Source organism: Syngnathus acus, chromosome 9 (genome assembly GCF_901709675.1).
Source record: "Syngnathus acus chromosome 9, fSynAcu1.2, whole genome shotgun sequence".
NCBI lineage: Eukaryota > Metazoa > Chordata > Actinopteri > Syngnathiformes > Syngnathidae > Syngnathus > Syngnathus acus.
In genome coordinates this window covers 5,473,579-5,499,851 of record NC_051094.1, presented here as the reverse complement: position 1 = coordinate 5,499,851, position 26,273 = coordinate 5,473,579, and the positions used below count along the sequence as shown (strand labels likewise).

General features: G+C 52.5%; 1 protein-coding gene across 6 annotated transcripts; it reads left to right on the top strand.

Annotated features, from left to right (window-relative positions):
* The first annotated feature begins 4,461 nt into the window (after positions 1-4,461).
* Positions 4,462-26,208, top strand: nos1 (nitric oxide synthase 1 (neuronal)). 6 transcript variants are annotated; one of them, XM_037258085.1, is made up of 31 exons: positions 4,462-4,669; positions 7,039-7,761; positions 11,110-11,212; positions 11,762-11,884; positions 13,601-13,746; positions 14,186-14,206; positions 14,437-14,599; positions 14,809-14,900; positions 15,443-15,584; positions 16,125-16,264; positions 16,905-17,079; positions 17,145-17,246; positions 17,732-17,926; positions 18,003-18,088; positions 18,494-18,638; positions 18,777-18,881; positions 19,407-19,465; positions 19,568-19,684; positions 20,005-20,112; positions 20,198-20,372; positions 20,882-21,020; positions 21,210-21,288; positions 21,499-21,692; positions 22,923-23,092; positions 23,452-23,662; positions 23,775-23,862; positions 24,009-24,130; positions 24,306-24,454; positions 25,403-25,597; positions 25,683-25,801; positions 26,137-26,208. In XM_037258085.1, exons 2-31 carry the CDS (start codon positions 7,103-7,105, stop codon positions 26,150-26,152), a joined length of 4,338 nt encoding a protein of 1,445 aa, XP_037113980.1. In that variant the 5' UTR covers positions 4,462-4,669; positions 7,039-7,102; the 3' UTR covers positions 26,153-26,208. The 6 variants fall into 6 exon arrangements, with proteins under 6 accessions (XP_037113980.1, XP_037113981.1, XP_037113982.1 ...); XM_037258086.1 differs by lacking the exon at positions 14,186-14,206; XM_037258087.1 differs by lacking the exon at positions 20,005-20,112.
* The last annotated feature ends 65 nt before the right edge of the window (positions 26,209-26,273 follow it).

Sequence of the window (26,273 nt, the reverse complement as noted above, 5' to 3'; positions counted from 1 at the left end):
CCGGGGGCGAGCGATGTATGCTTTGAAGCCAAATGTCATCCAACCAAAGCTAAGTTTTCTAACACAAGAGTTTGACCACCCACCCCACCCACCCTCAGGCCATCACAATTTTGCATTTCAAAGACACTTGCTTGGGACAAGAGCAATGAGAAGCTGTCATGGTCTTTTCAAACATTCCGACGAGCAAATATTTCTCTTTGAAATAATGCAAACCTTTTCTACAAACCTGAAGCCCAAGGGGCTCCTGTCACGCTGTCAAGCTCCTCCTAAGCCGAGACCGAGATGCCCCGTAAAGTCTCTTGTTTTCACATCCACCTTTCAAAACATGTCCTGCCCAATTTGCGTCCACTAACGAGCATTTTTACCAGCGGCCGTCTTGTACGTGTCTCCCGTTCAGCCCCAAATGCCTCACGCTGATCAAAGGCGACAAGACTAAACATCATCTGGACACTCGAGTGGCGACGGACGAGGAGTGCCGGGCCGTCTATTAGGCGCGGCGTGGCTGCGCCTAATGGGTGCCGCCCACTCGCTAGCCGTCTCTCAGTGCTGCAAGTGGACTCATTTGACGCCCAAGAAGAAAAGACGAGATGCTCGCCTCGCTTGCCTTCTGGCTGAAGGTTGAGCAAACAAAACAGGCCTGCACGCATCACCATCTCATTTCCCGTCTCCTGCATGGAACTCATTTGGAGTAGCGAGCAAAGAGTCAACAAACGGCTCATCCTCATCATCAACTCATCCGTGGCCAAGACAACAACAATCCCCTAAAAAAGTTCACCAAAGCAAAAAACAGCCACAGAAATCATCTGCTATGTTAGGAAGCGGGATGAAAAGACAACACATTTAATCCTATTTCCCCTTAAATGTTTGGTCCTTGTAGTTTTTTTCTTTCCATCAAATGATTTCATTATTTATTCATTATGATATGATTAGAATGCATCTGTCACTTTGTGAACGTCAAGTCCCCTTGAAGCGGCTCAGTTGGAATATTCCGGGACTGGGGCAAAAAAGGGGGCCGTTTCAAGGGCTAAAGAAGACAAACACATTATCAGTGCTTGGCGTCCAATTGAGACTGCTCGCACAGCTTTTATGGTCCAGTTTTCTTTTTTTGGCATCTTTGTCAAGATGCCAAATCCTGAACGCACGCAGACACACGTGCGCGCGCGTACGCATACGCACTCACACCCTTTCAATTAGCACGAAATGGTTCAGTCCAATCTGAGCCGGTGTGGCACACCTGTGCAAGCAGAGTAGGCGCCATTTGCTCAGTGAGGAGGCAAAGGTGGCCCCTGAAGGTCATCCTGGAATAAAAGAAGTGATGAGGTGAGCTAGTTTTTCCTCAACTGAAACTGAAAAATGCTTGGTTGTTGATAGTCACGTGTTAACTCGTTAACCAGTGTGAAATAGGCTATCGGAGCTAATTGCTGAAAGGTGCTTGGTGATAGCCACATGCTAACTCGTTAGCTCGCGTGAAACAGGCTAACAGTGCTTATTGCTGAAAGGGGGTTGGTGATAGCCACATGCTAACTTGTTAGCTAGTGTGAAACAGGCTATCGGAGCTTATTGCTGAAAGGTGCTTGGTTGTTGGCAGCCACATGCGAACTTGTTAGCCAGTGCGAAACGGGCTAAAAGTGCCAACTTCCGAAAGGTGGTTGGTCAGTGTGCGCACGAAGGCCTTCCGTCGGTTTCTGTGTGCTTGGCGATTGGCTGGCGACCGGTTCAGGGTGTTCCCTGCCTCGCGACTTAAGACTTGAAATGAGCTCAACTCAAATTTGAGTTTAAGGTAGGGCCCGAGCACTGAATTCACCTGTTTGACATGTATTAAAATGGATGATTTCTCACCAGTCCCCTTGCATTAGTGACAATGATGTAAAAATAATGTCTGATGCTTTTCTGTCATGTTCAACAAAAGACAAAGTATTATTTACAAAGTGAAGTATAAAAGCGTCACATGCTCTGCCTGTAACTCATTATTTTTTTAAATTTGTCCTAAAGATCCCAAAAAGTTAATTTTATTGTTGAAATTATTAATTGCCCACTGAGACGCTTAACAAATTTTACTCTGCTAATATCAGAAATGGCCGTTAAAAAAATCCAGCGGTTGCTCCTTTTGAATGCCAGACTTGCGTTGACATGGTAGCGGCACAGGTATAGGAATAAATGATGTATACTTGATTTATGTTCTTTTAAGTGGCGTTAATTAAAAAACTGATAGCGCACTTGTAAGAACATTCCATACGTTAAGATATCTAAAACTAAACCAAATATCCAATATGTGCTAACAGGCTTGGGAGGAATCAAGAAGTCTCGGGTGTTAAACTGGCAGCTCGGGGGCCAGATTTGGCTCCACCCGCCGAGGCAAATCAAATGTCGAATTGATGTTTCTTACAAATAGTGGTCACTTTTAACAGACTTGAGAGAGATGATTTTTGAGTCTTTATATTCTCTTCCAAGTTGAGTAAAACCAGTAACGATGTTCTGGCCTGCTGCTCCTCCTTCATCCAAGTTGAAGTGTTTGTCTTCTTCTCACTGATGCGTCTTCATTGCTTTTCGCTTTGTTCTCGACTGGCGGCAGAATGGCCCCATTGGATGTCGCCATGGAGACTGAAATGAATGGCCAAAAAGGGCCTAATGAAGGAATAAATAGTGGCACACCTGTCAGCGCAGCACGTGGCAGCCTTCCTGCGTGCCGGACAAGAGAGGCAACCACTTGCGGCGGCCCTCGGACTTTGGCTGGAGGATTGCTCCTTTTCGTTCCCAAAAGAGCCTTCCTTCCTTCCTTCCTTCCTTCCTCCAGTTCAAGTTGGAATTTCGATACGCTCTCTAAGTTGTAACTGTGAATGATAAGCGCTTCTTTGACTAATTCGCCGGCTGATATTTTGAATGTCATGGACTCTGCCTCCTAAACATCCCTCATGTTCACCGGTCAGATCCTTACAATTTGAGGCAGTCCAGTGTTTGCTTTGAAGCACACGGCAAAGTCCAGCCAAGCCAGCACGCTGGCACTTTGGCACCCTCTGGAGGTTCTCCCAAGCCTTGCCCGGTTGCGATCAGGGCAAGTCCCTCATCTCGTCGAGCCCTTTGAGAGCCTTTTGCTGCCTCATACGGAAGCTCACCTAGTTGCCCTGTGAAAGATATACCCCACCCAGACCATTTTCTTTGAGCTTCAGTGGGTGAATCTGATAAGCGGGAATCCAGACGAGCCACCGACGCCGCCATGCGCAATGACGCTGAGCACGAGGGGCTTTGCATGGCAATCCGCACGCGCGGCTTTATGAGAGGGCAGATGGCAGCACTCACGCAGGAAGTCATCCACATAATGACATGCGTGCGTGTGCGTGTGGGTGTGTGGACATATCCTTGGTTCACAAAAAAAGAAAAGAAGAAAGCCAAAAGTGCTTTGGCTGCCTGTTAGGAAACGTACCCGCGTTTGCTTCCCTTGATGGATTATGCTGCCTCTAAGAAGGAAACATTTTTTTATCAAGTAATCATGTTGTCTCGAGGTGCAATGATAGATCACTTCCCAACGATTTGGATCATGGATTGATTGTTTAGGCTCGGGCACCCCACGTCCTGCAGCAGCTCGTCGGCAAGCGCCGTTCGATCCTAAAACCATCCTGATCCCTCCAATTGGGTGTGTTGCAGCATGCGGGAAAACTCTCGTAGGTTTCTGGTCCCTACCCACCTGAACCTTAAAGTGTCCACGTCCTCCCATTTAAACATACTCCAACTTTGGTTCGCCCGCTCTTTGTCTTTCAAAAAAGACATTGGCAACCCTCCGCTCCAACTTCACCCGTGCTGACTTGAAGGCCCGCATCTTGTACGTGCTGTATCTGGTCTGGGCGGAAAGCATGAGCACGTGCAGCGGAGATGGTCACCATGATGTCGTGGGGAAGTGACAGCGCCTTGCTGGGCTTGCCCGTTTTCTGGAAGCACCCACGCACGCCATCACATTGGCAGGGTGAAAGATGGAAAGCAGAGGCGGGTCGGCTCAAGTGCACGCTAGTAGCCGGCTGGCGAATGTGCTGCGCTCCAGTTGCCGTACATCGTCTCCTCTCATCACTTACAACTCTAACCCTATCTCTAGTCTTGGCTGGCCTGACTTGGATGGAGAAGGTTTTCGGTCGCAGCCTTTTACTCAACACGAGTGCGAATTGCTTCAGTGGTGGTGTAAGTGGCCCGGCTGTCCGCAAGACGTAAGCTCCATCCTTTTCGCGCTCTCATTGCAAAAGGGGGGGGGGGCGCCATGACGACAGGCGATCGTGCTGTGCACCCACGCCCCCTCATCCGCGCTGCTCCCCTGCCCCCCCCCCCCCCCCACTACCCTGCGCTCGCGCGCTCTCTCACTCAACCCCCCACCCCCCCTCCCGTCGCTTTAAAAAGGCGCCGAGCGAGCGCCGCGCGAGCCACAAGGCGAGCCTCCAGAGGGGCAGAGCGCGACTGAGCAAAACCTGCGCCCCCCCACCCCTCCCCACCCCGACAGCCTTTTGTCTTTTGGACACCCCATCCCATCCCTGCACTTGCTTTTTTTGGGGGTGTGCGAGGGATGAAACGAGCGTACCGCTGAGGAGTTGCACACCAAGTTTGTTTCTTTGATCATTATTCTTAGCATCATTCTTTTGAGGGGGGCGCTGCGCATCCACAGATCTGCAGGTGCTCCGATTCTCTGTGGGTGAGTTGATCTTTCTGTCGCCTCCTTTCTTTCAATTCTACGGCATGTAGCCTACGCTCCGTTGATTTGCGCAGAAATGGGCTTGCGCCATGTGCTGGAGGCAACTTGACTTCTTGCCTCCGCCGCGTGCCGTTGTCCCCCCACCCCCACCCCACCCACTCCTCAAGTGAACTTGTTGCTGCGTAAAATCATCCACACCGACATGCATTCTCGCGCATTATTTTTCTTTTTTTAGGGGTGCGGGGGGGATGGGGGGTGCTTTGCATTCTGCAAGCCCAAACTAAAGCAAGCGGCTCTAACGCCAAGTGACTCCCAATCCAAATGCACAGCAGGTTAATTCCACGTACTACCCTTGTCAATTTGGCATTTATTTCTTCATGAATGACTTTGGAACGTTTTCAAGGATCCGTTTTGGTCAAGTTTTGTGTGTGTGAGTGACAAGTAATGGCTACGGCAAGCTGCTTTTTGCAAGACAGCGTCGTGTGTGACAACGGACATTTGGGCGATGTGTGGTGGGATACGTCTACGTTGGTGCAGTCTAAGACTCCAAATCGCCGACTGCGTGAAGGGAAAAAACGCACATCAGGGCAATGATGAGACCAAATTGTCGCAGATGTTGACAAAGGCGCGCACGCTGGGCTCACCCTGGATGAAATTGTCACCGATGTCTATGAAAAGACAAAGGTCAGGTTCGGAGATGACTGTCACGTTTTACAAAAACACGTGACAGTGAGGTAAAAATGTCTTCTTAGAAAGCACGTTTGCTCACAGATGTCTTGAGCGGTGTTTTAAGAAAGAAAAAATAAATAAAAATTGTCCACCAACAAATATCCTGCTTCCAGTTCGTTGGTTACGTACAAAAGCGTTTCCTGAAAATGTAGTCGTCACTGTTGGTCGTTGCTTTGTTGGAGATCTCTGTCAGCTCCACGAGTTCTTTGGCCGCCATATCGGAAAAAGTAAACGAAAATGAAACGAAAGCCCGTGTGGACTTGTTTGAAGATCCAAAATCCTCAACGTGCCGCCGTCGTTTCCCAAAGCACCGTGACGAACCTGGCAAAAGACGAGCCGGAGGCCGACGCTGATTTTCGCGGTTACGGAGAGGTGCGAGGTGACTTCAAATGGCTCTGAAAGAAATGAGGCAAAGAACCTTTCTTGTTGCCGTGTCCACGGCGCTGCTTATTTGCATAGCGATATGCAAATTTCGAGTAGGGCGTCTCTCCCCGAGGCTCGGCACCCCGCGGGCGCATGCTTATGTGCGCGCACGTGGGAGGGGCAGAGGTGGCGAGCTTCTGTGCTGTCGTGAAGCCGGGGCAAGGAATCTGCCGTGAGTGGAAGCCACGCCCAAAGACCACGGCCATTCCCATGCCTCGGGGCCCGCCTCTCCATTGGGCCTCCTCAGGTTGGCTCATTCGTGGCCTCCATAGGGGTTAAATGCAGAGACAGATTTCACCACACCCAGATGTGTGTGTGACAATCATTGGGTCTTTACCTTTACCTTTTAAGTCTCGAACGCACTTGACAACCTGATGTTTGGCCTCTGCCACTTGACTCTGATTACGTTTGCCCTGCTAGGGTCATTACGACCGTGAACCCATTTGAAGGTGCGACGGCCGCCCGCAAACCCGTGACTTTTTTTTTGAAAATCAGAAGCCCACAGGTGTCAAACTCAAGGCCCCGAGGCAAACGCGTGGTTGTTAAGAAATCAGAAGCCCTCAGGTGTCAAACTCAAGGCCCCGAGGCCAGACATCATTTTCCGTGGCCCCCCCGAGGCAAATCACCTGCGTCGACGTCACGTTTCTTGCCTTCTGTCTTCACTCTAAACAATACTGGGATGAGATTTTTTGGGGGATCCCGCTTTGAATGAAATGGAAAAATAGTTGAACAAACAATTTATAGGGCTACCCATTGATATTATTTTATTTCTGCTTCTGTGATGTTATCAGTTGGGTTTTTCAGTCGACGGGCCTCTGAGCAACAAAAACGGGTTTGACACCCTTGAGCTCGATAATTGTTTGTTCAACGATTCTACAATTTACAAATCGAGATTTCCAGCAAAGGCTGGCAGATTCTTGCTCTTGAAGCGGGGCTTGGTCCCCATCCCCTGGTGATTAAACGGAGCAAGGAGCCAGCGGGGGGGGGGGTAAGCAATCTCACAAAAGCGAGTTTCTGTTTTTTTCCAGAGCTCCTGAGCATTCCAACAACTCATTGAAATCAAATTGACAAACGTTCGGTGAAACGGAGCCAACCGGTCCTCGAAGTACACGTCGGTCGTTCAATTGGCATCGGTGCCTTCACGGACATTGGAAGAAAGAAAGGCGCCGGTTCCCTGGGCAGTGAATCCAATGTCTTTTGTCCTTTTTGCTCTGTAGCGACTCGTCAGGGACGGAGGCGAGCACGAAGGTTCCCGCGCACGCCAACGCAGACGCGAACGCCATGCAGGAGTGGGAGGCCAGCGTGTGCCAGCTGCAGCCCAACATCATCTCGGTGCGCCTCTTCAAGAGGAAAGTGGGCGGCCTGGGTTTCCTGGTCAAGCAGAGGGTCTCCAAACCGCCCGTCATCGTGTCGGACCTGATCCGGGGCGGTGCGGCCGAGGAGTGCGGCCTGGTGCAGGTGGGCGACATCGTGCTGGCCGTCAACAACAAGCCCCTGGTGGAGCTGAGCTACGAGCGGGCCCTGGAGACGCTGAAGAACGTGTCGCCCGAGAGCCACGCCGTGCTCATCCTGCGTGGGCCCCAGGGCTTCACCACCCACCTGGAGACCACCCTGTCGGGCGACGGGCGCCCCCGCACCGTGCGGGTCACCCGCCCTGCAGTCCCGCCCTCCAAATCCTACAAGAATTGCTCGCCCCAGCTGAGGGCCATTGAGAACCTCTCATCGCCATCCATCACGCTCCTGGCGGCCCAGGACCCGCTGCTGACGAGGGAGGGGGGCCGGGGCGGCGGTGGGCTCTTCTGCAACGGGCTGGAGGAAAACAACGAGCTGCTGAAGGAGATTGAGCCCGTGCTGCGCCTCATCCGCAGTTCCAAGAAGGAGCTGAACGGCGAGGGCCAGAGGAACGCCGGGCGCAGGGACGCTGCCATTCAAGTGGCCTGGTAAGTCCGGCTTTTGCTCAAAATCTTTCAAGACAAGTAAGACAGAAAGTTGCGGGTGGAGAAGCTCCATGCAGTCGACGCCTGTGGTGGTCCTGAATTTGTTGAGGACAATTTTCTGAAGGTGACTAATACGCGTGTCGATGCCCCAAATGCTGTAGCGGAGCTAGACTTTGATCCTTGCACCAGCTGGGTGGCCAAGGCTATCTCAGGGGGTCCACCATTTTTTTTGTAACAATCACTTCAATTCTTCTGAAAACGCTGCTCGTCATTCACGACACGTTCCCTCCAGAAATGTGGAAAGAATTTTCTGGAAAATACCCAAAAGTTGATTGATTGATTGATTGACTGGCTCGCCACCACGGCGAGGGGGGTGGCAAATGCCCTGGCGGTCCCCCCCCTAGCACCGCCAATGCCCGAATGAGCCCAAGGGGGTGACGTCGGAGTGTTTTGCATCCGCGCCAAAATGCGGAAGGAGGTGGTTGATCTCTTCTGGGGCGAATGTTGGACATGCAGCCGTCGTTGCCAAGATGTCCTGACCGAGCTGACCCATTTGAAGTCGGAATGCTCGAAGTTGCTGCAGAAACATGGAAGGAGGCTCCCGACACGTCAAGTACAAGATGTCTTGAAAACGCCACTTGGCTGTGCTGAGTTTTTCAGCACTGACACAATGCGGAAGGCGGATGAAAAATTTGAAGGAGAAATATGCTTGCTTTTGTCTCAGAGGGCCGTTAGGACTGCGTAATGATCAATGCATCGACCACAAACATTATGGCAGCGTGCCGGCCATTCAAAGCTTTTCAATCAATCCAGCCTTTTCAGAGGCGCGCCGAGTGTCGGACGGCCGTGCCCGATCTTTCTGTTTTTCTTGCAAAGTCTTTCTGTTTTTATTGACAAGCTCGCGAAACACTCCCAAAAGGAATTGGACAGCATCCAGATCAAGCATCTTCACGGAAGACTACCTTGTCACGCAAATGCACGGAAATGAGGGCTAACCCGTTTTGTGTTTCGCAATAGCTTGGTCTGTTTGCTTTCGGCAGCTCAACGAGCACGCAGCGTGACCAAGCACACCACTTCAACTCTGGTTGCGTTTCAGTGACGGCCAGCACGCGGCAACTCGAAATGCTGAGGCTCCACTCCCCTGCTAATTATTGCACAAGCAGCCAGCCAGCGCTAAGGACTACTTAACGCCTAATTCCGAGCGGCCCAAATTCTTGCGCCTTTGCGTCGCAAATTGCACCTTCAAATGTTTTGAATATTCTCTCCTTGTGTCAAGCATGGAATTCCAGTTACAAATGTCATGGTTCCACACCTTCAGCGTGGGGAGGTTTGGGCTGCACAAATGACAATTGCTTTTGCTGCTCAAAAATCAAGGTCTACAGCGTCACTGACCCGCCCCCACCAGAGCTTGCTCTTGGCTCGTAAATTCCCTTTTGTATGGCCTTGTCATGGTTTGGCGCTTGTGCGAGAGAGACATCCCGCTCTGGACGGTATCTGCTGTCCGGCCTGTGCCGAGTGCGCCGTTTGCACAAAGGCCTCAACCAGGGCCTACTTTGACTCGGCACGCAAGCCTTTTTGCCAGCTTTGTGTTTTCCCAGCAAAACCACAGACTCGCCCTTTTTAGTTACATACTGCTGTATTTGATCCTTCCCGTGTCTCGTCGGGCCAACCAAACGTGAAAAGGTGCGGCAGGCCTGCACTTGTTTCCTTGTGAACGTGTGTCAGTCCACACAGTGCTTTGACCAGCCCCATGAAGAAACAAAAAGGAAAAGCGCCACGCTGTCACCCGGGACGGTTGGGGACAAACCTTTTTTCTGCCGAAAGTGAAATTCTTTTTATTTATTTATTTAGTGTTTTACCAGGTAAGCCAATTGAGAACACTTTCTCATTTACAATGGCAACCTGGAGGCAAGGCGTGTGAAGCGTCTTGCCCAAGGACACAACGACATGTGACAGAGCTGGGATCGAACCGCCAACCCTCCGGTTACTAAATGACCCACTCTACTGCCTGAGCCACAGCCAATATTGGCGGCGCTTAGCATAATCGGTCCCTTATCGTTTCAACGCGTAACAATTGAGAAACCAGAAGAGTCGCAGAACAGCATGGCAGTGGACTGACTTCCTTGGAGGTGTTCAGGCCTGCCCCAAATGTGCACATCTGTTGTGAATTTTGCTCCTTGTTTAGGAACTGTGCAAAAAGCAGTGCAACAATTGGAACGCTCACATGGTCCAACTCGATGCGTTGAGGGTGAATGCGCAGAGCTGCCGCGTCGATTCGGCCCAACGGCTGGCTGCATTCCGGCCGGGGTGGCTCGACCACATGCCACTCTTTGCTCCGAAGAGGAAGTTGGCACAAACTGAAATGCCAGCTCACAATGACACATCTAATCCAAATTGTGTCCCAGCCACGCTTGAGAGCGGCCAACTGACGGAGCGAGGAATGTTGCGTGTCTCGCAGTGGGCGCCTAAGCGCGTCATTTGTGCAAGAATGCAAAGCGCGGTGGGCTCACAGAGGGCTCCCACCTCGGGAAAGCTTGGGGCTGAGCCGGCCGGGTGTTGGGTGACATTCTTGCTTGTGACATAATGGGAGCTACTCCAGCTAACATTGGGGAACACTTTGATGTTGTGTTTTGGGCCGCCCACTCGCCATCCCTCGCTCACACATCTGCCGCTCCTTCTCAACGATCCGGAGGATGCGATTAAAATCGCGGGACATTTCTATCATGCAGCCTGGTCGAAAAAAACATTGGACTTGATTACAGCGGTGGTGCGGGCGGGGTAAGCCACGATTGTGTGAAGCTTTGAAGAACCAGTTTGGTTGACGGACTTTGAATGTCACACCACTCCTGAGATCATCAGCAGCCAGTTAAATGCTGGAAGCCAGCGCATCCACTCTCGCACAGACAGACCACACCTCGTTTGGCTCCGGGACACTATTTAAGAGGCGCGTGAGAGACACCACTGAGGAGACGACCGAGACTGCCAGAAACGCTCGCTGCTTTGCAGCTCTTCTGGTAAGCGCCAAGTCTGGCCCATTGTTGCCTTCTTCTCTGTGTGAAGAAGCCAAGCCTGAGGACGCACAGCAAGGCAGGCGGCCATGTTAGCTGGAACTTGCGCAGGGAACAACCCTCGGAAGATTTTCCAAAACTCAGCCCATAGACGGCTTTGGCTGGACAACGGGAAAGTCTCTCTAGGGCGTTTTGCTGAAAACTCGATTGTCGTGTAAAATGCGTACACAATGGATGCAAGGGAACAAATCCATCGATCAAAAGCTTGTGATGAAGTCATGTTTACCCAGAAATGTTTTTTGTGTGTTCTCTTCCCCACCCTGCCCCTTGGCGCCTGTTGCAGTGATATCAGCGTGGGAAACGCAACTCCGCCACAGCTTTCATCTGAAAACAACAGAAGACGAGACAACATGCCGGTGATGCTGCACGACATCAAGGCCGAGCAGGTACACCCAACTTCCTGGCCGGTCCCATTTTTAACCCATATTTAAGTTTTAAGGGTGCATGTTGGCTCTTAGACTCTGCACTCCAAGCGCAAGTGAATTGCTTTGATAAAGTGAGCTGGCAAATTTGTGCATTCTCTGAAAAAAGGAAATGAAATCCATCCAGCCGTCAGCGCAAGGCCTTTGCGATCCTTCCGGGCGACCAACCTTTTGCCGCCGCGGCAAAGTTAAATCCGGATTACGCCGATGGTGTCCTAATCTGCACGTGCGTGCATGCGCGTGTGCGCGTGGCGTTAACACGCAGCAGCAATTTGCGTCACTTGGCGTTTCATTCGCTCAAACGTGACACAGTGCAGGCAAACGTTTTCAGTCTTGGCATCACAGCGCCATTTACTGGCACAGTGGTGAATTGCACCCAAATTTGACCGAGTGGCGTCATGAGTAGTAGACTGGACACCAGTTTGGGCCTCGTCATCCTCAAAGGAGCCTGCAGCCCTGCCCTCGCTGTCTGTAGACATTAAAAGCAGAATTGATCAGGATGTCTGCTTCCAGGGGCCCGGCCAGGGCAAGACGCTGCACAACGGAAGCCCCTCCAAGTGCCCACGCTTCCTCAAGATCAAGAACTGGGAGAGTGGAAGCATCTTGAACGACACGCTCCATCAGGGCGCCAGCAAGGTGAGGCCCTCGCTCGCTCACTCGCTTTCACGCATGCATGCACCCGAGACGGAGGCCCAAAGCGCACACACGTGCAGCAACGCCCTTCCATCCGCACTTACGATGGTGCTGATTTAACGGGATGGTCAAAGTAATCATTTATACCACAACGGATGACACAAACGTAAGCGTACACAAAGCTGCCCCGAGGAGATTCAAGCGGGGTCTCAGCCAGGAGGAAGTGGCGAGGGCACTGGACCGGTGACAGAAAGCGACAGGCATAGAGCCGCTGCATTGCAAGGAAAATCTGCTTTGAGACTCACTCGTAGCGCAAACTTTGCGAAAGCGTCGTGAGCGCTTTTCAGCAGCGGGAGGGAGAGTGGCGACGAGCTCGACTATTGACAGTTGGCGGCAGTTGCCAGGCAACCGGGAAGTCGCCGTATGGAGCTGCTGCGCGACAGGCTAATGCAATGACAAGTGGCGAACGAGCCGCATTCTTCGCGTAGCGCACTTGATCCGCGAGCGTCTTCGGCCTGCGAAAGGCTCAGGCCTCATTTTGCTTTTATTTTGGAGGAGCGCTTATCCCTTTTCTCATCTGTTTCATGCCACCGTCATCCCTTGCGCGCTCCTCGCTCGCCCCGCGCTAATCTCCCTTCCGCCTGTAATGCCGCAGATCCTCTTATTTTTAGCCGCCGGTTTTCCCCTGTCTCCGCCTTCAACTTTCTCGACATCACCGCAATGCAGCCGCCGGCAACGATATTGGTCGAGGTGTTTTTTTTCAACTTGCCCGGGGGGGCCCGGCTCGTTCGTGAAATTGCATTTTGTCAACAGCCGTAGTGACAAAAACATCTCTGTCGATGGCGCCGCTGCGTCCCTTTGGATTTGAGATCAGCTCAGCTTTTGAGCACAGGAGAAGAAAAAAGTTGCATGGGGAAGCTCGCCCCGCCCGGTCAAATATGTGGCAGCGGAAGTTGAGGCACTCCGACAGACTACGTGTGCGCTTTTTCTGCCTTCGTGGCCAAGGATCAAGCAGAAGATGCAGCCGAACTATGGACCCCCAAACATGCACAAGAAACACTCGCATGTGCGCACGACGTACAACATAAAGGCCAGCCGCAAATCCCGTCGATGCGCACGCACGCAAGACGAGGTCACGAAAGAGCGTGTGAAACACTCAACCGTGGCCGCCAAATGTGCGGCCATGACCGATCGAACGGTGGTTTTGGCTGAAAGGCTCCTGATAAAAAGGAGTGAACATTTTTGTCCTGTGTTGTGCAGCTTTGCAAAAGGCGAGTGCGTTCACACTTAAGGCCATTTAGCCTCGCTCTCTCGTGGCGTTTATTTTGACCGCCGCCTCGGAAGCGCGAAATGACACGGGAGCGTCGCGATTCGGCGTGACGAGCCTCGAAGATGGGTGACGTTGAAATCATCGGAGTGCCGCAACGCTTCTCTCTGCATGGTTTCCTCCTCTTCCTCGTCTCGGCCGGATTTCCCATGGCGCGACAAGGTATTAGTCTGTCCCTCGGCGTGTTGGGCTCGATGGGCTTCATTATGGGGATAGAAAAATCCTTTGACTGGATTAGAGAAGAAGTTCCGCCAGTCTCACTCTGCGCCAAGAAATTGGGTTCGTTTGCATTCATTAGCACAAAATCTGGCTTCTGGTTGTCGATGGGAATTGCCGTGGCTTTGGGGATGACAGGCCGTTGACTTCGGCTGCTTTTTGCCCTTGTTTTTTAGATGCCCACTTGCGGTGAGAACGTGTGCCAGGGCTCCATCATGACGCCTAACCTGCACGCTCGCAAGCCGGAAGAAGTGCGGCCCAGAGAGGAGCTCATCACCCTGGCCACAGACTTCATCGACCAGTACTACACCTCCATCAAAAGGCAAGTCGCAGCCCGCCCGCCCGCGCGCGCGCTAGGAAAATGGATCAAGAAGAAAGACTTGGCTCAGAAGAAAGGAGGCGGTGACTCCTTTTGGTTGACTGCCGCTTGGCTTTCCGGCCGCTCAAAGGTAGCGACGGAGCGGCCCGCCGCGTTCGGCCCGCTGGCTCGTGGGCCGAGGTCTGGCTCTTCCGATCTAGTCCACTAGCTGCCGGCGCCGCCCCGCTGGTGGTCTGTGCTGGCTGGCCTTTTGGCGTCACAGTCCCTTGTTGTAGGCACAAACGGCGCCGTTGGGGCAGATTGGCAAGCAAAGGCATTTTGCGTCATCATTGACATCATGGTTGAATCTAGCTGATCCGATCCCAATTTGGCAGCAGTGTGAATGCAAGACCAACGGTTTTCATGAAGGAATGTTTTGTTGACTGTCTCGTTGACTTTTTAGGTCCTCCAAGGGCAAAGACGAGTAAGTCCGTGCCGCTCTGGCCACAAGTCATTTGCAAGTTTCCCCGATTCACTTTTGTTGGTCTTTTTAATCAAATCAAGTTGGGTGTTGTCACTGATGGGAGAGGCTTTCAAACCACAAACAAATTGCTCTCTTTTGTTTCCCGTCCGCCCTTGATGGATGATCAGCCGATTGTTTCGATGAAATAGCCGTGCCGCTTTTGAGGCCGCTCTTTTCGGCTTTGCACGCAGGTACAGTTCCAAGGCTCACGCGGACCGGTTGGAGGAGGTGACCAAGGAGATCGAGGCCTCGGGGACGTACCAGCTCAAAGATACGGAGCTCATCTACGGAGCCAAGCACGCCTGGAGGAACGCCGCCCGTTGCGTGGGCAGGATCCAGTGGTCCAAACTGCAGGTGAGTGGCCTTTAGCTTCCAAACTTTTGGCCATGCCTTCCTCAGTGGGCGGGTGTCCTTCCAAGTTGCCCGCCCTCGGAATTAGGAAGCTAAATCGCTGGCATCCAAAGGTGCTCAAGTTCATCTTTCTCATCCGACGTACACTGTCGCTTTGTTGTTTTTTCCCAGTTGTTGAAGATAGCTCCCCCCCCCCTTTTGTTTGACGGCAGGTTTTTGACGCAAGGGACTGCACAACAGCTCATGGAATGTACAACTATATTTGTAACCACATCAAGTACGCCACCAACAAGGGCAACCTCAGGTAAGCAAGACAAACACAAGAAAGCCCAGCAAATATCTGCCCGGCCCTCGTCCGTCACCGACTCGACACTCCATCTCGGCTCAACGACGTCGCTCTTGTTAGCCAACGCGGGAATCCCTCCTTGAATAGTTGAAGGCCAAAATCCAACGTCTGCTCTGCTAGCTTGACGCTAGCCTGAAAGTAACAAAGTAACAGAAGTAGCAAAAATGAAACAAGCGACACAGAAAACAAGAGACGTTAGACATCCAAAAATGTTCTCACGTGAGAAAATCCACGAGCTTAATGCTAACTATTATACTAAAGCCATAGACCGGCAAACAGAAATTAGCCTAGATGGACAAAAACAACAGCAAATTCAACAAAAGTAAATTCAACAGTGGACATTTGAACTTTAAACCTTTCAGCCAATAACCAAAATCTGCTAGCTTGATGCTAGCGAGCAGAAATGAGCATCGCAAAGCTTCAAATAACTGCTGCCTGAACACATGCGCACAAGGGCAGCCTGTCTGAGTGACTTTTTTTTTTTTTTTTTGACGTCACAGGTCGGCCATTACCATCTTTCCACAAAGGACGGACGGAAAACACGACTACCGCGTGTGGAACTCTCAGCTCATCCGCTACGCTGGCTACAAGCAGCCCGACGGGAGCATCCTGGGAGACCCCGCCAACGTGGAATTCACAGAAGTGTGTATGTGTGTGTGTGCGTGTGTGTGCGTGTGCGCACGTGCGCGTCCCACACACGTATATGAATTGTAAAAAACCTTGGTGGAGAGCAGCGTTACAATCGTGTTGCACGTATTGTGACTTTTTATTTTAAATTAGGGCTAATTAGTTTTTTGTGGTCGGAATATTAATTGCTCCTTAGCATTGTGTGATAAATTACAATTGTCAAAGCACCGACCTTTCTTCTCTTGTCCGACCAAACAGTAATATTGAAATGATTACACTTGGCATAATCGTGCAAGAAATTGACAAAAACAAAGGACATTTTTGCTTTTGAATCTTGCTTGTTTGCGTAGTTTTATAAATGTCAAATATAGTTTCACTTTTTTTTTTTTTTTGTTTTTTTTTTTTTTATCAAGAGCTCTCCTTTTTTATCTTCTTTTGTTCCCTTTTTCGGAGATTGAGTTGATTTGATGTATTCCAAGATGCTTGGTGGCGAGCCAGCAGTAAGTGACGTGTTCTGTCCCCCCCCACCCCACCCACCCCACTCCCCCTGGTCAGATTTGCATGCAGCTGGGCTGGAATGCACCCAAGGGTCGCTTCGACGTGTTGCCTCTCCTGCTGCAGGCCAACGGCAACGACCCCGAACTCTTTGAACTACCCGAAGACCTGGTCCTGGAGGTGCCCATCACGCACCCCAAGTGAGTCGCACCCATAAATTAACACCGTGCTCCTTGATAGCAGGGATCCTTTCTTTTGAGGAGGAGGGGGGGCAGCATTATGACAACAATTTGGATGCTATGCACACGCGTGCGACTTGTCGTTTGAAACAACAGCAGCAGCCAGGCAGCGGGCCGGCCGGTGGACGTCAGCCGCTCTCCCAGTGGAGGATAACAAGGCGCTCGGGGAGTTCAAAAAGTGGCTTATTTGCAGCTAATGCTTATTTTGGCTGCAGCCTCTCTTTTGACAGTCGGGCAAGTGAAGTGTTTTTACATTTTGTTTTTTTCCCGGCCTAATAGGCAGAAGTGGTCGTCCGTTAAAGCCAATTGGGCGTTCAATTGAAACCGTTTTTTTGGCGTCCCGGATGATTGTGAAATGTTAGAAAACTTTTTATTTGTCCTTGAACTGAGCGCCCATGACCAGCCCCAATCTGCAATTGTTTGTGGTTTCGTGGTCGGAGTCTCACCTCATCCCTGTGTGGTCTCTGTAGTTCTGGTGTTGGGCAAGTCTGAAGCTGGTCTTGAGCCCGACCATCGGTCCATTAAATGTGGAGTCGGTTCTTTCCCATGTCGCTTCAGTGGAGGTTTGCCTGTGCTTACGCCGCTGCCGTGTTGTGTCCAGATACGAGTGGTTCAGGGAGCTGGAACTGAAGTGGTACGGCCTGCCCGCAGTCTCCAACATGCTGCTGGAGGTGGGAGGCCTGGAGTTCACCGGCTGCCCCTTCAGCGGCTGGTACATGGGAACCGAGATCGGCGTCAGGGACTTCTGCGACAGCTCTCGCTACAACATCCTGGAGGTTGGGTTTCGGCCTTTGCGACCGGATCCCAGCACGTTCGTCACTCCCGCTGTATCCGTCCGCAGGATGTCGCCAAAAAGATGTCCTTAGACACCAGGAAGACATCGTCCTTGTGGAAAGACCAATCTCTGGTGGAGATTAACATCGCTGTGCTCTACAGTTTTCAGGTGCGGCTGCCTTTTTTCGATCGTGCAGCAATTGGGCCGGGGCGAGAAGGATTGATTCTGGGAGTGATGTTGAGGGACGTGCCAATACAACTTGTTCGCTCTCGATACGATGCCGATACTGCAGCTTAGATCTTGTCGTTGGTCTGGTGCCGTGTCAGCACGATTCACTTAGCCATCGAATGTCCACGGGTATTCCTCAGCCAGTTGCGTCAAAAGCAGAATTGAAGAGCGATTGTTTCACTCTTCTTCTTTTAAATGGACGGTGTCGGACAAAATAGCGGGCCCCCCGTCTAGTGGGTGGCAGTGTAATTACATCCAAAGCGAATGGCGGGCAGAATCAAACAAATTGGCAAAGCAGTCGGACGGAGAACTACTGCCGACAGTGTGGCGACGAGGAAAAAACGTAATGACAAAACAATTCCGCCCGGAGTGCTGACAGCTCGCAGGCGAGCGAGCATATTTTTCAGGCGTGTGTTGGCGCTCAGGTGTGCAAAGTGACCATCGTGGACCACCACTCGGCCACCGAGTCCTTCATGAAGCACATGGAGAACGAGTACCGCGTGCGAGGCGGCTGCCCAGGCGACTGGGTGTGGATTGTGCCGCCCATGTCAGGCAGCATCACGCCTGTCTTCCACCAGGAGATGCTCAACTACCGCCTCACGCCCTCTTTTGAGTACCAGGTGGGTCCCTAGAACCGCGCTCGTAGCCGTGGCCAAGGTCATCCTCTAAGGTGCGCCGCTACCGCCTATGCCGCAGGTGGACCCGTGGCACGCTCATGTGTGGAAAGGAGTCAATGGGACGCCCACCAAGAAGAGAGCCATCAGCTTCAAGAAGCTCGCCAAGTGAGTGCTCGCCCGTCGCCGAAAAAGAAGCCAGCGCTCAGCCGGAAGGAACACGCGCGTCCTCACTGTCAGAATGCTGAAGGACAGCGTCGCAGGGACGTCGAGCTTGTTCTCGGCCATTTCTCGCCCGATTCGAAGCGTCCCGAGGTTGTGGCAAAAAGGCAGGTGTGAAGGAAAAGAGGTGGGCGGTGTCCAAGCTCAGCTGGTTGGCCAATGAACAAATCTTTATTTGTTGCCTCTTGGGGGAAATTTGACGGTGGCAGACGCCATCTTGATTTTGCGTGCCAAATGCTCATTTGCTCCACTGCGACAAAGCTGCGTGCGGCATTTGCGGCCAGGCCAGCAACACTGGCGAGCGAGTGGGCTGATGCGGGTTGGGGCGTTTGCCCCCCCCTGTGTGCCCAGGGCGGTCAAGTTCTCAGCCAAGCTGATGGGCGCTGCCATGGCCAAGCGGGTGAAGGCCACCATCCTGTTCGCCACAGAGACAGGCAAGTCTCAGGACTACGCCAAGACGCTGTGCGAAATCTTCAAACACGCCTTTGATGCCAAGGTACGCACGCTCGTGCCCCGGCCGGCCACCAAAGAGGAGCGGCGCAGTCATGCCGTGCCGTGCCATGCCATTCGCGCATACCAAGCGGCTTCTCACCTTTGATGCGTCTCCTTTGATTCCCTTCCCGGCGGCGTGCAGGCCATGTCCATGGACGACTACGACGTGGTGGACCTGGAGCACGAGACGCTGGTTCTGGTGGTGACCAGCACCTTTGGCAACGGCGACCCGCCCGAGAACGGGGAGGTCGGGCTTCCTCCTTGCCCTCGCGCCCTCACCCGGGTGGCAAATGATGACGCCCATTTGGAGGGAGAACCTGACTTTGAAAGGCTCCTAAAGCAAAGCACAATTTGAAAGGCTATAATAATAAAGTATCTATCGAGCGATGGATGGATCTACAAAATCCTGATTGGAAAAACGGCCCAAGCATGGCTCCAAAGGCTAATTTGCTCAAGTGTAAGCCGAGCCACTGATAAAAGCCTTTGTCTGTCTCGAGACGCCTTTTCGTGGCTTCGGAATGCCAACCTTATGCTAAGAGCGCCCACGGCTCATTTGAAGCGGAAAAGGTGGCTTCGAGCCCGACGCTGGCTTCAAACCGCACTCTGAATGAGCTGAGGATGAATACCTCAATTGGAAGCCGACTTTGGATGTTTAGCGGTTTCCGTTGCCACCCGGGATGGATGAAGTCACCCCACCCTCTGCTTACATCGATGCCGCCGGCCGCGTTTGTGGACAGCGGAGCATCTTTGACCGGCTCACTTGTCGTCTTAGAAATTCGGAGCCGCCTTGATGGAGATGCGACACCCGACGTCAAACACGGAAGACCGAAAGTGGGTGGATGGCGCTGATTTATTTTTGTCTAGTTTTGTAGACATCAACTGAGGTGGCTGGAGTTAAGCTCTTTTTTTTTTTCCCCCCCCCAATTTACTCAGGAGCTACAAAGTTCGCTTCAACAGTGTGTCGTCCTACTCAGACACCAGGAAGTCGTCCAGCGACGAGCCCGAAGCCAAAGTAAACTTTGAGAGTACCGGCCCTCTTGCCAATGTCAGGTATGCCAGGATGGATGGATGGATGGATGGATGGATGGATGGATGGATGGTACGAACTGGACCGCCTGGTGGATAGTTGAAAATCAGGAAAGGATAATTTGGTTGAAAAAAGTGTGGGGTGTGGTAATTGGGGCGAAAGATGGGAAGTAGGAAAGGATGACGGGCAGATGCATGTTGAATCAAATCAGGACTTGGTGAAGGCAAATCAGCCTTTGATTGATACTCTGTGGCGGGCCGCCGGTCAAAGTGCAATGGTAAGGACCAAGCAAAGGGAATGACGGAGCAAGCGTCGGAACGCAACGTCTGCTTGTGAAACGCAGCTGCCGCGGGCTCCCGACGGCTGCGGCGGCGGAAACGCGGCGCGACGGAAACAACCACGGCAAAGATTCGAACGTCACGCCTGCCAAGAAAGAACGAAAAGCGCTCAAGTATTGCAAAAGTGCGGGCAGGGGTTAGCTTTAGCCACTGGGCTGACGTTGCCCCGCTCTGTCTCCTGTGCATGTGTTCTTGCAGGTTCTCAGTCTTCGGGCTGGGATCCAGGGCCTACCCGCACTTCTGCGCCTTTGCCCACGCCGTGGACACGCTGTTCGAGGAGCTCGGTGGGGAGCGCATCCTCCGCATGGGGGAGGGCGACGAGCTGTGCGGCCAAGAGGAGTCCTTCAGAACTTGGGCCAAGAAGGTTTTCAAGGTGCCTTTCACGTTACCGCCATGAAAGGCGCTTACAAACGAACAAACAGCAAACGTGTGGCCCAACGGGAGCCTGTCGTCACCCTGATTGAGCCCACTAGATCTCTCTCGCTCTTTCTCTCTCTCTTCACGTGAAAGCACACTCGTGTCTAAAAGTGTGCCGCCCAGAGGAGTCGCACAGTAAAACGACGACTGGCTCACGAAGCAAATGTGAAGCTTCATTTTCCTCTCACTTAGACTCCTCTTTATTCATCGACTTGGCATTGCTCTCAAATTCTGGTTTCGCTACAGAACGAGGGATCATTGCACATGAGTAACAAGTAAATGCAAAAAGTGCAGAGTGGTAAATAAATAATGGTAATAGAGAGTAATCGTCAAGCAATAACGTACCCAAAAGTGAACTTTGGTGCCAATTCTCGGACCCCGGACGGGTGTCGATGACAGATGTGAGTTTGCGTCTGGTGCTTCTGCTGCGTCCGCTGTTGAAGACTCCATCTTTGCCGCCTCAAGGCTGCCTGCGACGTTTTCTGCGTGGGCGACGACGTCAACATTGAGAAGGCCAACGACTCGCTCATCAGCAACCACCGGAGCTGGAAGAAGAGCAAGTTCCGCTTGACCTACGCTGCCGAGGCGCCGGCTCTCACTGACGGTAAAAACAAAAGTCTCACTGGCTGAATTTCAAAGGCGCTGCCTTGCCCCCGTTCAGAGCGGCCAGTGACATTTGGCACAGGCTACCGCTACTCGGTGTTTTGGAGGGCATCCGTCCAGAATGAATGGACACCAAGGCTTTCTTTGCGCTGAGAGAATGACAATTGTTTTGGGGTTTTTCTCCCTCCAGCGCTGTCTACAATCCACAAGAAGACCGTTTACGGAGCCAAAATGCTGGAATCGCAAAACCTCCAAAGTCCCAAATCCAAGTGAGTGTCTCGCTCCGCTGCGACTCAAATGGCGCCGCACCGCTCCCTGAAATCGTCTTATCCTTCGCACCAACACGCCCTGTGCAATTTCCTTGACGGGCCTAAGCTGCATGAGCGGCGGGGGCGGTCGGGGTCTTGTGGCGCGACGTGGTACTGCGCTCCAAATTGACAGCGACATCAACTTGACCACTTGGTTCTTTGCGCTTGCAGCCGCTCCACCATATTCGTGCGGCTGGACGCCAACAAGCACGACAAGCTGAGCTACCACCCCGGCGACCATCTGGGCGTCTTTGCCGGGAACCACGAGGACCTGGTCACCGCTCTCATCCACAAACTGGAGGACGCGCCGGATGTCAATCAGATTGTCAAAGTCGAGTTCCTGGAGGAGAGGAACACCGCACTAGGTGTCTGCCCACCCGCATCTCTGTCCGCGTGCGTGTGTGTGTGTGTGAGTGCATGCGCGTGCGTGTGTTTGGTTGCATGTGTTTGTGTTTGCATGCTTGACGTGTTTGATTGCGAGCGCGCGTGTACAAAAAGTGACACGGTCACTCGATTTGGAGTGATTTCCCTGACATTCTGCACTTAATTGATCCTCCTGCACATGCTGCTTTCTGCTGCCACCGCCGCTGCTGTTCATTATCATGGTTCAACACTTATCATTTCCATTTCTGACCTTTTAGCACTTTCGAGTTTTTCTTGAGGCAAAGAATTAATTGGCCCGTCAGGGGAAGGCAGCCTTGCAGCATATCAATGCAACGTTTTTGCCTTTCCATGCATGAGCTGTATTTTAGAAAATTCAAGCCCCAAAGCCAGTTTCCCTTAGCAACATGAAATATGCCAGGCATGCCCATCGCCCGCCCGTAGACCCCCCAAACCATCTCAAGAAGCCAGAAGAAGTCTCTCCCCGCGGTTTGAAATGACATTGCAGCCACATTTGAGCTCAGCCCAGCCCGTCGTGCTGCTATGGCACAGTTTGCAGCTATGCTGAGTGTGGGCAACGCCATTCCAAAAGATGCCCTACACTCTGGTGGGGCATGTTCGCTGCAGATGCAATAACTGTTGAGAATCTTCAAAGAAAGAAAAACACTCGGGTGCTGCGCAGGAATAACAGGAGGCTCTTTGTAACCATGGCGACACATGACAAGAAGCCCGAGTGGGCCGAGCCTCACTTTTGTGGCGGCGGCGCACTGGCTCGTTTACGTTCAAGGGCAGCCAAGTTGACCAAATGGGGAGGTTTGCAACTGCAGGAAAGTTAACATGGGCGGAACGACTGCCGGCAGAGAATTTTACGCTTGACTTGTCGGATTCGAGCACGATATCGATTGATCCATTTCAGATCATGCGCGTCTAGTTTTGCTCCTCATTCTGCGCAGTGGCAAACCAAGAGCGAGTCGAGTCAAAATGATTGTGTCAGCGTTGTCTCTTGTAAGGATTGATAAAATGTCTGGGATGGATGCCTTTGAGAAGCGGCGAGGCGTCAACACTCTACTTTTGTCTCTGTATGGGTTGAAAAGTGGCTGGGATGGATGCCTTTGAGAAGCGGCAAGACGCCTCCCCTCTACTTTTGTCTTAATGGCTCCGCCTTGGTCCAGCTTTGCGCTTTCCTAAGCTCAGTCTTTCTTGATCGCCGGCAGGCGTCATCAGTAACTGGACCAGCGCCGGTCGCATCCCGCCCTGCACCATCTTCCAGGCCTTCCAGTACTTTCTGGACATCACCACGCCGCCCAGTCCTGTCCTTCTGCAGCACTTTGCCGCACTGGCCACCAACGACAAACACAAGAAGAGACTGGAGGTGCTCAGTAAGGTAAAGTCCAAAAGAAGAGCTTCTCATTAGTGCGTGTGCGTGTTGGATTTGGCATCTACCAGGGTTTCTTTTCATATACGTCAAATGGTATCGTCCCCGGCGTTCATCATCATCTTTGCTGCTACGCTTGAGCCCGATGGAAATCAATGCAGCGTCACTGCATTGGCGTCCACTGAAGGCTTCCGTTTGCGTTGGCGTCCTCGTCGCGTCTGCGCCTCCCGCAAAAAAAGGGGCGAAAAGATGCTTGTGTCCGCAACATGACATGGCGTTGGGAGAAGGGACAGCGTGAACCCGCAACGGCCACTTTTGATGGACAGTCCAATGAGCGCAGGATGGAGCCCTTTGTCTTTACCGTGCAGGGCCTGCAGGACTACGAGGAGTGGAAGTGGTTGAACACGCCCACCCTGGTGGAGGTCCTGGACGAGTTCCCGTCGGTGCAGATGCCGTCCACGCTGCTGCTCACCCAGCTGCCTCTGCTGCAGCAGCGCTACTACTCAATCAGCTCCTCGCCCGACCTGCACCCCGGCGAGATCCACCTCACCGTTGCCGTGGTCTCCTACCGGGCGAAAGGTAAACGCGCTCTCCTTGTGCAAGAGCATCAAAAGTCCAGCAACATCCAGAGCAAACGTCTGCGTTCAGCTTGCCGCCGCAACAGTTGACTCGCATTCATGATCCCTTCCAGACGGAGAAGGTCCGATCCACCACGGAGTTTGCTCGTCGTGGCTCAACAGGATCGAAAAGGGCGACGTGGTGCCTTGCTTCGTGCGACGGTACAACCCGAGGCGCCTCGGCAACCTGGCGCCGGTCTCGCGTGTGGCCAGCTTTTTCCAACCTGGCGCGTGCCTGCCACGTGCCTACCGCGTGCCGGCCGTGCCTCTCTAGCTTTTGCCAACCTTGCTCTATCTCTGTCGCTTAGCGCCCCATTATTCCGGCTTCCCAAAGACCACCAAGCACCCTGCATCCTGGTGGGCCCTGGGACGGGCATTGCCCCCTTCAGGAGCTTCTGGCAGCAGAGGATGTTTGACCTTCAACACAAAGGTCAGTCGACTTAACCGTGTAATGCAGCACGCCCGTCGTAGGCCCGCAAAGGTCCTCCATCAAGGCCCGAGCCTCGTCGGCATCCAACATCTTCAGTCAAACTGTGCAGCTTAGCCAGAACTAGGTCAATGTCCTTGGGGTCTTGCAAGTGCACTTCCTTTTGTTGCCCATCCAGGCGTGGAGGCGTGGCCCATGATCCTGGTGTTTGGGTGTCGCCAGTCCGAGATGGACCACATATACAAGGAGGAGACCGTCCAGGCCAGGAACAAGGAGGTCTTCAAGGAGCTCTACACCGCCTACTCCAGAGAGCCCGGCAAACCAAAGGTGCATAGAGATAAATGACAGAACCCCTTTTGGACTCTATGGTAAAACGCTCGTGTCGGAGTTCCCTAAATTGGGACGAACGACTCCATTCCGTCGGTAGTCGAAGCTTCTGGTGGAACGCCACCCTTTTCCGGAAACGACAACCTTGTCCCAGTATTGCTCCTTTCTCATGGCGCGAGAACCTTCTCTTGGTTGTAGAACTCGCTCTTCAGACCAGACCCTCGCTCGAGACCAAAACTTTACTGCAGTAAGTTACTAGCACCTTCTTTTGGTAGCAGTCCGTTGTTTCAGGGCGCCGGACTGGACCAGACCACCGGACCGCTATACTGGGACTAGCACCTTCTCTCTGGACTCAAACCATCACTTGAACTCGACCTGGATTGCTACTCTGAAAACATCTCTCGCTACCACAAGCTTCTCCTTTCTTTCTTTCGTTCTTGCTTGCGTTCTCGCCTTCCTGCTTTCTGAGCAGCTCGTCTTGTGTCAAGTGCCCTATCTCTTTTGGGACCAGTGCATTCTGTTTGCACGAGAACTTTGATTTGAGACTGGAACCGTTACCTCGGGACAAAACCCTTCCTCTGGGACCAGAACTTCCGGGTAGGATAAGACCATTCTTTGACCAGTTTCTTGACTCTGGACTAAAACTTTGTTGACCTCTCTTGAGACGAGAACCTATACGTTTGGGATAAGAAATCACAACTCGCGCCAGGACTTGCGTAACCGGTGCCATTCGACCGCGTCGCCATTCAGCGGAGCGATGACGCGCAGCGGTCTCGATCTTGTACAAAATTGTCCGATGGTGGCAGCGCGAAACAAAATCCCGTCTCCGCCTGCGTATCGCGGCCCTCATCCGAGTCAAAGTGACACGCCGTACGGCTGCCTCGTTGTGGATTTGGCGTGTGCTCCGGGCTGAGCACGTTCTTCCCGGACCTTGTCGTGTCCCTGCAGAAATACGTGCAGGACATCCTCCGCGAGCAGCTGTCCGAGCGAGTGTACCGGTGCCTGCGCGAGGAGGGCGGCCACATTTACGTGTGCGGGGACGTGACCATGGCGGGAGACGTGCTGAAAACCGTGCAGCAGATCCTCAAGCAGCACGGAAACATGAGCTTGGAGGACGCCGGCTTCTTCATCAGCAAGCTGAGGGTAAGGAGCTCGTACGCTTTGTCGCTGGCCGTGGAAAAGAAAAGGGCCTAGCGAAAGCTTAACCCTGCACCGACGGCACCGGCAGGACGAGAACCGCTACCACGAGGACATCTTCGGAGTCACCCTGCGCACGTACGAGGTCACCAACCGACTGCGCTCCGAGTCCATCGCCTACATCGAGGAGAGCAAGAAAGACTCTGACGAGTACGTCGGGCACACATGCACATTTGACATTCTTTGGACATCAATTTGCTCAGGATTGACTTATACGTCAAAGAAAAATCACATTCTCACGCTGAAAAAGCTCGTGTTGTATGTTTGATTTTAATCAGCATACTTTTGCGCCTGACGTTTTCTCTCTCTCTCAAAGCATTCGATCTTTTTTTTTTTTCTCTTGCCAAAGTATGTTTGAGAAAAGAAAAAAACCACATCTGGCCGCCACGTGAACAAAACAAGCGTGTCACCATGGCTACGGGTCGGAAGAGAGCATTTTCCCTTGCGAATGAAAGCGTAACCTTTTCTTTTGCGTCTCCTCGCAGGGTTTTTTGCTCGTAGGCTGCCGCCGAGGATGCAGCAGGACCGGCTCCACAAAACTGTGCCAATTTTTCAAAGGAGAAGGACAAGCTGGGCAAAAGACTTCATCGCTACGTATGTGTCTGCTTTTTTTTTTTTTTTT